Here is a 13,111-nt window from a genome sequence, read left to right on the forward strand (position 1 = left end):
GGCCTTAATGTTACTATGTTGCATAGCTTTAAATGAATTACCTGTTTGTATGGATCTAGCCTGACTGAATTTATTCAGGAGACTTGGTTTAGCTGTAATAATCCTGTACCTGTATAGTGTAGTATTAATATACATGAATCTAATTGCAAGATTGTGAGTCAGCGGGGAACAGCGTTTACAACACAACTTTTACCACGCACTACCTTTACCAAGCAACGTTAACAACGCAAGTCGTTACAACGACTTGCACTTGGGGGCGCTGTAGGATAGGGAATAGTTTAATTTACTATCCAAACCTTCCCTACTATCTACGGGGACTGGAGTTGGAATAGTTAATTAAACTATTCACTATCCAGCGCCCCCCAACGCAAGTCGTTGTAACGACTTGTGTTGTACAAGTTGAGTGGTAAAGGCATGCGTTGTAAAAGCATGCGTAGTAACGACATACATCCGAGTCAGCTACCCAATTCCTGGTCCTCATTGGATAACTGGATTGGATCCCCATATCCGACCCATCTTGGCACGGTTCATGACCCATCGGAGGAAAAAGTAAATGGGCTCAGTGGCGCTACAGCACAAGTTTAATCAGCGTAATTATATTTTTAGTACAAACGAGCCATGGGAATCATACATTTTATGAAATGGAAAAAACTGTTGTATATCTATAGAAGTCTTGTACTAGTTTTACAGTACAAGACAGTGTTTCTCAGTGTTCAAGAAACAACTTTGTTAATTGGCTCAAGCCAGGTACTCCTTTGGATTTAAAAATGTAGAACAACCAACCTGGATGGAAGCGCCACTGCTGTTCGAAGCCCTCTTGCACGTATGCCCGGAACTCTGTTCGTATCCTCTGATCCATTTAAAAAAGACAATTCTCTCAGCTGCTCCTGACGGATTTCATCGTTGTAGTCCTGAAAGAAAATAATGCCAGTGAGTGACATTCGGAAATGCAAATATTGAATGAATTAGTATTATTCACAACAAATGGCTGCAAATGAAAAGACTAGAATGCACCCGGAATTAGAAGGATACAATTCATCTACAGCAACCTGATGAAACATCATATCCGGATGCCTACTGCAGCAGTATATTGAGGAGCCCCCTGGTATTTCACAAGGCTGACCACCTCATATACATACAATTCTCCTGATCTGCGCAGTGGTTTCTCACTTAAGAGGTGCAAGGAGCTGTGTTGTCTCATGGTCTAGCCATGTATAACCCTGCAGTTTAACTGGAGTTTCTCTGATGACCTACAGAAAATAAGCTTTGTGGAATGCTTATATTAGGTTCCGTGTCTTGGAGGCTTTTGAAGAGTTACGGAATTTTTGCAGCATCATTTCAAACTCAGAGAACCAACATTTTAAAATGGCACTGAAAATTTCGGGGATATACTGCAATATTTAAAAACATGGTCAATATTTTATTGTTTGCAATGCCTCAACAGTATCATTCCAATGTAAAATTGCAAAGATCGAAATCTCCTATTAGCCCCAGTCCTACCGCGTGTCGTACCTAAAATGCTGAAACCACACAGCCATACCGTTCCCAGTGATTCATAACAACATATTCTGCAGTGGATTCTCTATAGTTCAGGAATCTTTTTAATATATGATGGCATTGCCGATGGTGAAAGGAATGATATTAGCTCATGTGTCATGCTCATCAGTCTCCCTACCCCCCTCCCACCCCTCGGATCTGGGACATAAAAAAGCAAACTCTGTCCATTCAGTGCCGAAAGGTTCCTTCCTGATTGTTACTTCTTTTCTATAACCCTTATAAATGCATCTGTGACTTCTCAGCTCTTCCTCAGCATATGAGTATGGTGCCAAATGACTGATCCCTCATTGGTAGCACTCAGAGAAGATGCACACAGTGCACCCGATTATGAAAAGAAGTGTGCTGTCCTCATTAAAGGCACACACATTTATCTGCACATGCGAGTGTGCATCATTGAAAAATGGCTAACCAGTTTCAAACACCTAGTTTGCTTTTCAATGCATAGGGATGCGACTGAGATAAAAGAGGGGACTGCAATCCTCTCTGTAGCTGAAAGCAGCGTACAACTACACCACCCTGCTGAGGATGCTTTTTAGGGTACCTTGGTCAAGTCTCTGCTCAGTTGGCATTTTAAGGGTTACACTAACTGTGCACCACATATTATCAGATGCACATCCACTATGCCTTCCAATTACATTGTTGCCCTTGCATCTGCTTTGGTTTTATGGCAAATGCGTAACAAGGTCAAGACTGATTTGCATATGGTTGGGTCTCAACTGGGGTGATGCAATGAGCTGAAGAACGATGAGGGATTCAAGCAAGATCTGTGACAAGTTGTGTGTCTGAAAAGTTTCAGCGCTCCGTCCATCATCTCCTTGTGCTTGCTTTGTTTGCTCTAAGTTGGCAGGGTATGCCCAGATAGGGATCCTTGTTCACTTTGTCACTGGATTCAAGCTAATCCGGCTGATGAACGGTGTCATCCTGAAACCGGTCCCAAGATGCTTGTTTCCAGTCCAGGAGAACCTAAATTGGCATTTTGGGCTGGACTGTTCCCATGTGGAATAGGGTCAAGACTTATTTGCATATGGCTGGCTCTGAACTGGGGTGGTGAAAGAATGATGATGGTTTCCATCCAGATCTGTGACTTGGGGTGAGCGTCTGAAAAGTTTCAGTGCTCCATCCATCATCTCCTTGTGTTTAGAGGCATAGGGGAAAGCATTTCTCTCATTTGCATATGGAGATGCTCCTATAAAATGAGAGATTACCCCTTTTAGATTGTGTAGGACTATATGTGATCTCACGATCCATATTATAAAATGTGCCACTCAAGCAACAACATTCCCTTCTGTAATACCATAGTATACAAGCAGCTCAACAAATGGCCGTTGAATCCTCTACAGCATTTCCAATATACAGCCCGTGGTGCATCATTGTTACTGTCACATCAATATGTAATCTAATAAAACTCAGCAGGTGCTGACAGTAGGATTTCAGAGATTAGCCTCAAATGAATATATATGTTCTTTATTTTAAGGAAATAATAATTAATCTTTAACAAACCTAGGAAAATGCTGGAAGGACTCTGAACTTAATTTCTGAAATATACATTTAGGAGCTCAATTGAGTGAACACCGACGCCATGGGAATCATATTTTTAGAATGGAGGTTAAAGACAATGCAAGGGTGCTGATTAAAATATGACCTAGTTAGGTTTTAATTGCCACTTTCCTCGGCAGAGCAAAGGAAAGGCCCTAATCCGAAGGGAGGAAGGACTCGAAATTGACCTTTTAGTTTCAATGCAACAGCGCATCTGAACCCCTCGTCCACACTTCACTCATACTGAAGGTAAGATTACATTTCGTTTTCATCTGCAGTTGGAGAAACATTCTGGTCTGTAATGTTTTAAAATCAGAAGCAATGCTGTTGTAGTGAAGCAAGGTACAGAAAAAGCCTCGATAGATGCCTTCCATCTACATTCACATTCCCCAAAAGAGGTTTTCAGCTATTCAGAAGCGCTGCTGCAAAGTTCTCAATAATAAACTAGAAACCAGATTCCTTTATCAGTCATGTTTTTGTGAGTGGCATCCCCATACTGAATCTAATGATTTTTGCAAAAGAATCAATATATTGTGGCAGCCACATATGTTCTCCCTCAGAGCACTTACTTCCAGTCATGATCTCTTATGAAAAATCAACTCCTTGGCTTCCCTTGAGAAATGTTTCCAGTATACTTTGGTAGCCTGTGGCAAGTGAAAGTCTCACAACTAAGTTTTTCTTTGCTGATGCATATTTGCATTTTTTTTAAAATAAGGAAAACATACACATGTCTACTGTTTATGCTCAAATTGGGACCAGTTTTGACCACATTTAACACTTTGCGAGATTTACCTGGTAAGTGTTCTGTGGAATATTGAGTTGTATTTTGAAAATGATTTTGTCAAACTTCTGCCTTAGTCTATCAAGTTGATATCTTTCATCCCCATCAAAAGGTAGGATATTACATGCAATAAAAACGATTAGAACAAAATTAAAGTTTCAAAACCAAGCTCGTATTTTTAATGCTACAGTATTTTGCTATGCACATGTAATGTTTCAATTAAGTTTATTCGGCCAGGTTGTATAAACAGCTAGAGAACTAACATTTGAAAAACAAATGTGATGCTCCTTGTCATGTCCAGCTGCACATGTAAATTAACTATTTTCTGCAAATCATTAGATAAAGTTGAAGAAAATGAATATATTGGCATTCTTTAGCCACTGCAAAAGGATTTCCACATCTAGCAAAACTATAGTAATATCTGAAACTGCTTTAAAGATTTGCATATATTACATTTGAGATAGTTCATAAATAATTAAATAAATAGGATAACGCTAGAAGATGAAAGGAATATCTGGGATATGTTTGTGCAGTCTAATGTAATCATGTTATAGAGATGTCTATGGGCAACTGCTTAAGAGATACCCTGGGTTATCAAAGAAGAACAATTAGGCAAATATGATTGGGGCAAGATTTACTTCCCACTAATTCAAGGTAAACACGCATTTGGTACTTACCTGTAGTCAAAAAAAATGCATTGAAAGTGTTATGTTTTACAAATGCTGAGAAAAAGAGGAGTAACAAACGCAGTGTAACAGTATATCAAATGTAATTTTTTTAAATATAAAAAGATTAAGGGCCAGATGTAGGTAGCCAAATACCGGTCGGTAACGGCCGAAAATCGGTAATTTCGGCCGTTACCGACCGGTATTTGGACATTGAGATGTAGCACGCCCAAATTTTACAGAATCGGAAAAATTTCCGAATCGGTACATTACCGGCTCGGTAAATAATCCAAATCGGTAATATTACCGAATCGGTAAAATTACCGAATCGGAAAATATACCGAGTCGGTAAATGTTCCGAATCGATAAAATTAACGAATCGGAAATAAGAAATGGAAAAAACAACACCATCGAGATGTAGGTGAGCCATAATTTACCGAATTTCACCAAAATTCGGTATTTATGAATCGGTATTTAACATGGATTGTAAGCAGGTGGTAATCAGGTGCAGCCTATAAAAAAGGGCCCCAAAATGCAACACTGGAACCAGAATGGCGGCTTTCTACGTCATAGCAAGACGGCTAAGGCTACAGGCAGCAGGTGAGAGGGAATGGAGAAGGGAGGAGCAGGTCTACAGGCAGAGGATTACACTCTTCCAATTGACAGAGCCAGAGATACTGCAAAGATACAGACTGCACCCCCAAACCATCATGGACCTGATCAGGGACCTGCACCCACTCCTGGACCACCCAAGACCAAGGGCCCACGCCATCCCACCCCATGTGCAGGTGCTATGTAGCATTCACCTGCTTGCATCTGGGAGTTACCAGAGTGTTGTTGCTGTGGTAGGTGGGGTGTCCCAGAGCTGCCTGTCGCGTTTATTCAGAAAGTTCCTGGATGCCATGATGCAAAGAATGGAGCATTACATCCACTTCCCAGACACTGATGCGGACTTGCTCAGGACCAAGACTGACTTTTACCTCATGGCAAATTTCCCACACATGATTGGCTGCATTGATGGGACCCACATCCCCATTTGCCCCCCAGCTGCCACTGAGCACATATACAGGAACAGGAAGTCCTCACACACAATCAATGTACAAGCAATCTGTGATGCCAAGTACATTATCACTGATATAGTGGCCAGATACCCAGGAAGCACCCACGATTCATACCTATTCCAAAATAGTGGGATCTATACCTGCCTGACAGCGGGTGAATTCGGGGAAGGATACCTGCTAGGTAAATAAATGGGTGACACTCCCTTGATAGATGAAGCAGACGTATGTCAATGTGTGCCTCTGAGTAATGTATCTTTTTTCTTTCACATTAGGGGATAGTGCATATGCACTCTGTTCCTTCGTCCTGACACCCTACCTCAACCCCACAACCCCCAGCCAGAGACGTTACAATGTGGCACATAAATCCACCCGCAACATCATTGAGCGCACCTATGGGCTCCTGAAGAGCCGGTTCCACTGCCTCCACAAAAGTGGGGGGGCACGGCAGTACTCACCTGTAACATGCTGTAAGATAATTGCTACCTGTGCAATGTTGCACAACCTCGCAACTAAGAGGGGCACAGAGGTGGAATTGGAGGACTATGAAGACCATGATGATGAGCAGGCACTACCAGCAGCCAACACAGTAGGAGTACCAACACCCACAGAAGGGAGACAGAGACGTGCAGAAATCACACACAACTACTTCTGAGTAAGTGTAGAGACAAAGCACGTGTTGTACTTCAATGCACGTAGTTTATTTTGCACTACGTTGAAATGACATAAGCCACAAAGCCACAAAACACACATACTAGTGTGCCTAGCACTACTGTGTGGACGGGGGTTACCTCACCCTCACATGTTCATCTGCATATGGCAGACTCACTACTTGCGCCCATGAACAGCCACGCGTGATGCCTGAGGTTGGATAAGTTCCGAGTCTGATGTGCCAGCACCGGCACTCTGGCGTCTGCTGCTCCTCCTTACTTCAGGGACAGGGGTGCTGCTCCTGCTACTAGGGGTATCTGTGTCCCTGACAACTTCTGCTCTTGTGGTGGCTGACTGGTTTGTCAGCAGCACTTCAAGTGCTGTAGTGACTCTCCCCATCCCCCGGGAGAGATCAGTACAGCAGTGCACCAGCCCCTCCTGCATAGCGAATGAACGGCGACACATCAGAGAAGTCGCAGTTGCAAGTTGGCGCATTCCCCTTGTCTGCTGGTGCGTACGATGGCTCTCGCTGCGCCTTTGTGCACGGTCCTCTCGCAGTTCCTCACAGAGTATCATCACACACGGAGACATGTCCCTGACTCCATCTGCCATGTCCCTCATGCTGTCTGCCATTGATGCTATTCCCTTGTTCATGTCAGTGAAATTGGTGTTCAAAAGGCACATTTGTCTGTGAACTGCACTTATTCCTTTTGCCTGCAGGCGCTGCACCTTGACCATTGTGGTCTCAAGGCCTTGAAAGACATCCACATCACGGCCACTGACGTTTGACTCCCGGGCCCTACGACGTCTTGTCCCACCGGATTGCCTGAGAAGAGTGAATGTATGACATGGTGACTTCCTGCCATTGGCTGTATTGACTCCTCACACTCCCTTTCCTCATCGGAGGATGTTTGTAGGATCCTTTGCGAGGGACCCTCATGCCTCACGGGTCTGCAGCTGCCTGACACCTCTGTGTCTGTTGGTGTGTGTGGTTGTTGTGACTCATCTTGTGGTGAATCAAGGAGCACTGGAGATGCTTCAAGGTGCATGGTGTCGTCTGCCTCTGGTGTGTCAGCTGCTTGTGTGCAGGGTGCTGTAGGTCTTGCTGTGCTGGGCCCTGCAACCCTGCCTTCTTGCTCACTCCGATCCCTTTGGGGATGTGTCTTCTCCCTCACCTGCAGTGACTTGCGTGATGTCTCCCCTGTGGACAGATATGGACAGTGTCTTAGTGGTGCTTTCACCGTGTAAATCAATATTAAATCACATTATTATTTCACTATTTCCTGCTCCTCCCATGTCTCTGATTGTATTGTGTGGCATGCCTGACAAAATTTCACGTAGACTGTTCATATGGCTATTCTCATGACTACCACTCCCATAATGCATTGAAGGTGAATACTCAAGTCAGTACTGGATTTCCTCAACTCATAGCCACATTGGGGGAGGGACACAGGCAGGGGGTGTGGGATGATGGACATGTCCCTTACCTTTCTTAGCTGCAGCTCGGGCTGAGCTGTCTGCATCACCAATCTCCACAACACACTCTGGCTCCAGTGTGGACTCCACAAGCCCCCCCAGGTCCGTGAGAGCAGGTTCCCTGTTCTTTCCTCCTCCTGTAGCATTGGCCTCCTTACTTCTTGCAGCCAATTTTTTCTTGATAACGATCCTTAGATCGTACCATCGCTTCTTGAGGTCGTCCACTTCCCTGGTGGTTACTCCTATAGCGTGTACTTTGGTCTGGATCCCCAGCCAGGTGTTCCTCTGGACAGCCTCTGGTACCTGCAGGGACTGCTTCCCAAAGATTTTGGGGTAGTGCTTGACGACCTCCTCCACCGGCACCTGAAGTTCACCAGTGCTGAACTTCATCTTCCTCCTCCTCTCTGCACCTTCCCTCTGACAGTCTTGGGGATCCATTTCTATGTCCGGCAGGGCTCTGCTTCACACCAGCCTGTCTCTGTGTAACTGCTCTCCTGTGTGATCAGGTACACTGCACCTGCATGGGTGTGGCCACTTCCTGGTTGTGGGGTGGGGTGGATGCACAGGATTGGTCTATTGCTCTGTTGGTTGGCTGAGGGGCGGGGTGGAGGCACGTGATTGGTTGTAACATCAACTGCCTGGTATTTTGTATCCCCGACTCGGTATTTACCGAATCTGTATTTACCGATTCGGTAAATACCGATTCGGTAGATTCACTGCATTCCTATGGGCCTCCGGGCCCATAGGATTGCATGTGAATTACCGATTCGGTATTTGCCGTATCGGTAAATACCGAATCGGTAAATACCGAGTCGGGGTTTCCGAATTTTACCGATTCGGTATTTTTTACCGATTTTTTACCTACATCTCATTTCCCTTTTCTAAAATACCGATTCGGTAAAAATCAGTATTTTAGAGTCGGTAAAAATTAGTTACCTACATCTGGCCCTAAAACTCCAAAGACTTTAAGATGCTTTTCTTTTAAATCATCATGTCAAGAGAAAGCTGTACACGATGATTAAAAGTCTCAAACGGATATTCTTGTGTACTTAAATATGCATAGTTGTGGGGTGTGCTGTCAAAATTTAGGGGTAGCTCAACCTTGATTCATTTGCTCTATCTAGGACAGTTATGCAGTCGGTCAAACCAATATATAAATCCATGTGATAGTTATATTAATGGAAAACAAGATTATTATGGTGTCCGATAGTTACTTTAAAATGAATTATAGGTTCCTATAAAACTATTTTTACATTGCAACAAGTTTAGAACTATTTGAAAAGGTTGCATGTTTCTGATCTTAATAAGTTTCATATGGACAGGAATTTATTTATTTATTTATTTATTTATTTATTTATTTATAAAATTTCTAAAGCGCGCAAATACCTTACGGCGTCTCGGCGCTAATGTTAGCATATTTCAGATTGCGAGGGTTACAGAATGTTACTGGTTAAAGAGCCAGGTTTTAAGATGTTTTCGAAAGGAAAACAACGAGGTGTGTTCCTTAATCTGAGAGGGAACCTGGTTCCATAATTTGGATGCCACCACTACAAAACGTCTATCCCCCCATGTCACCTTTTTTGTTGGGGGGATTTGGAGCTGTTGGGCCGTCGATGACCGCAGTGTTCGGCTGGGTTTGTAGATTTTAAAAGCGTTTTTAAAGAAGTCAGGCCCATTATTTTTCAGCGCCTTGTAAGTAATGCACATGGCTTGAAAAATTCTTTAAAAACAAGGGACCTTCTTTATAGGAAAAAGTATACCGATTCAAATCGACATATTTATTTGAGTGACTTTGTGGTTTTTTTCTATGCCTGGATTCCAGAAATAATATTTGAATTAATGGATTGTGAAATTATGACTATGATTTTAAATTTAGGATTTCATTAAATTAATAAAATAGAAAAACAAAACAGTGACACGAAGATGTATTAGATCGCCTACCACTTTATCTAATCTCACTGCTAAAATCTGAGTAAAGATCATATAATCACTGTTCAGCAGTAAAGACTCACAAAATTCAGGGTCTTTCCCTGCCTTTTGTAAAAGACAAACAATGGCTTCCTCCCAGAATGTTAGTATGTTCTCGCCCCCAAGAAAAATCAGGTTGAAAAGGCCTGTCAAAAAGGGAATGATCTCCTCTTTAAGGGACAGATAAATCTCATTTGGGAGAGCATCCAGGCCAGTTGCCTTCCCCTTTTCAATTTCCCTATTGCCCCTGCTACTTCTTCAATTGTTATTTCTGCATTTAACAACTCCCTCTGCCCTCTGACTATGTTAGTATTTGCAAATCTTCAAAATACTTCTCTACATGCTCCTTTGACACACCTTCCTCTTCTGTGTATAGTGTTTGAAAAAACTCTGTGAAGGCTCCCTCTATCTCCTTGTCCATGCACTTAAGGGCACTTTGCCCTTCTACCCAGATGGCTGGAATTTTATTCTGGCTCTGCTCTGTTTTTATTTTCCAAGACAGAAGTTTGCTGCACCCCTCCCCATATTCATAGTGCCTAAGCTTGCTCACCTCCCACTTTCTTCTAACTATTCCCTCCAACAACAAGATAGCTCTTCCTTCCTTTCCTTCATTTCCTCCTCAAGCAAGCTAACACCCTGGGCCCCTCGTCCTTGACTCTGCTTCTTAACCAATCTTTCCAAGTGTTTCAACCTAACCTCCAGAGACCCTATTTTGCTTATGGTAGCCTTGTGCTTGAAAGCAGCCATACCAGCCAGCATCCCCTTATGAAGTCCTTATATGCAGCCCAGACCATCTGCCATGCAGTACTGATGTAATTTATATGGAAATATTCCCCAGTTATCTCCTTCTACTGCATCACCACTTGGTGATTTAGTAATAGAGCTCTGTCCAACATCCATCTCTGGGGGCCCACTAACTCCCACCTTCAATTCCAGACGGACCGCTGAATGATCTGACAAGTGGGCTGGCAGATGTTCCACCCTACTAACCATCCTACTTTCTCCTTTATCCACAAGAAAATATTCAAGCCTTGAGGCGTGTCCATGTCTCCTATTCCTAAATGTGTACTTTTGATGCCCCACCACCTTCTCTCTCCACACATCCTGCAGTTTAAAGTCCTGCATGCAACATCTGAGCACTGACCTCATTTGAGGTAAGTTTGACTCTATGGGTGGCTTTTTAATTGCCCATTTATCCTTCCTAGGGTCTAGTAATGAGTTAAAATCACCTGCCAAGATTATGGGGGCAGTAAATACAGGGATTGTAATGGTGAGGGGCCATCCATATTTGGCCCACAATAACCAGCGATAACATATGGTTTCTCCTGAATCATAGCTTTAACTACCACCCATCTCCCTCTGGTTTCTGAATGCGCTTCTAATATTAACACTTTTACTGCTGTCCTAAATAAGGTAGCCACCCCCTTGACAGAGCTGTTTTGATTAATGCATATCGAAACATCCACCCATTTTAATGTATTTGTTGCCTCTTCCCATTCCACTTTTATATTCAATTTCAAACAACTTTTTTCGGTTTTAGCAATTCAAACTATAAAAGTTACCAATACATGAAATCTATTAACATTTTACACAATTCATCGCATGGTGACCATTAAAATTATACACAATTCATCACATAATAGTCCTGATTCAAGTGGAAGCCTATATAACAGTATTAAATGCACAATTCCTTCAGTCTTTTAATCGAAGCAAGTCCTAGCCTTCGAAGCAGATTTCAGGAAACTGAGGACAAAAAGGACACAATCTTTGTGCAGCAATTGTAAATACCCATTCCGCTTTTAACAGATGTGTCTCCTGCAAGATAATAATCTTGCTATGTACCACTCGCAGTTATTCCAGTATCTTCTGCCTCCTCCTCCTCCTTATCCTCAGCCCGTTGACATTCCAGGATAATATTCTAATCATCATTAAGATTAGTGTTAATGTGCTTCAGACCCTGCATTCTCCCTCCGTCCACAATCACTCTAAAACACAAATGTGGACATATTTTTTCCCCTATATGCTCCCAACTCCCCTGTGAAAAAATTTGTATTAAAATATTTGTGGACATCCCCCACCAACCTCACTGGAGAACCCGCCCATCCTTCCTTGGGCTGAATAGTGGAGAAGTGTGGCTCAATGGTTAGAGTGGCAGACCCTGATGCAGAGGTCTAGCCTGCGACCAGGGTTCAATTCCCCGCCTCGGTGGGTCTTGGGCTAAAAAATTCCATGGACCTGATAATTCTCGCCTCGGTGCCTATTCCAATCATTGAGTCCTACTCTGCAACTCTGGGCAATGGCTTGCTTAATCTCCACAACGGCCCCCACAACGCTAAGGATGCCTGGCCTCCACCTTGGGGGTGCCCAGGAGTGGACACCTCACAGGGAAAGCCAGGATGGGTTCCACAGCGGTATTCGTACAAGCGCCTTGAGACCCTTGCGGGTGAGTAGTGCGCTATACAAGTATCAATTTACATTTACAATATATTTGCCCATCGAGGCCCTGCCTGCTCAGGATCCTATCTCACATCATCATCTACTGTGGCTTAATCTAGTTTATAAATAACTCCACTTCCTGGGGAGCTCTGAAGTTAAGCATCTTGTTTTGCCACATAACTTTTAGGGACGCAGGGAAACACATTTGCACTGTTGCCCCCAGTGATTTCAGTTCCTTACTATGCCTCTCCTTCAGAGAATAGGACTGAAAGTTAATAAGAAACTTCAGCTGATATTTCCTTGCCCCAGTACTCCTGAAAGGGTATCTAGGAGCCCTTTGTACATCTTTCTCCAGTACTGAGGGATCCAGACCTGGAACAAACTCACAAAGCAGATTCACTAGAAAACTTTTGACATTTTCACCCTCTTTGCCCTCCAGGATATTTAACAGTCTCAAGTTATTCCTGCCGGCATTATTCTCCTAGGACTCCATCTTGCCCCAGAGGCCTTTTACCCTTGATTTTAGTGCTTTTATTTCATATCGGTTTTCCTCAACCTCCTTGCCGAGATCCGTCATAGAGGCCTTAACTACTACCACTCAGTTTATCAAAGAGGTCATTTTTTTTCCCTCCAATGCCTCACAAGAATCATGAATCTTGCCCTGGTTTCTCTCAGAGATGGCGAACTTCTCTCTTATCTCTAAGATCATAGACTCCATCAGTTTTTACACCCCAGAATTTGATACAGCTTCTTTAGATATCTGTTGATCAGACTGTGTACTGGTTAAACTACTGGGGTGTTTGGGATTTGTAACCAGGTGTTTGCTCCGGCCTTGGCTTTGTACGCTGTCTTGGCTCCAATGTAATTCAGGGGTCGAGACTCTACCTGAGTCGCTTCCTAAGACATTTCAGATCACTCATCACCAGAATCTGAAACATATTGCTGAGCACAATAATTGCCTCTGCAGGTCCCCTGTAGCTCTC

The 13,111-nt window shown here is 43.3% G+C and overlaps 1 protein-coding gene across 1 annotated transcript in view; it reads right to left on the minus strand.

Annotated features, from left to right (window-relative positions):
- Nucleotides 1–13,111, minus strand: part of KHDRBS2 (KH RNA binding domain containing, signal transduction associated 2) — a 1,768,831-nt gene that overhangs the window by 771,098 nt on the left and 984,622 nt on the right. The window contains exon 6 of the mRNA XM_078646808.1: nt 784–911. Within this exon, the coding sequence (XP_078502934.1) occupies nt 784–911 (128 nt within the window). The remainder of the gene's footprint in view (nt 1–783; nt 912–13,111) is intronic.

This window comes from Lissotriton helveticus, chromosome 6 (genome assembly GCF_964261635.1).
Source record: "Lissotriton helveticus chromosome 6, aLisHel1.1, whole genome shotgun sequence".
In the NCBI taxonomy this organism is placed as follows: Eukaryota; Metazoa; Chordata; class Amphibia; order Caudata; family Salamandridae; genus Lissotriton; species Lissotriton helveticus.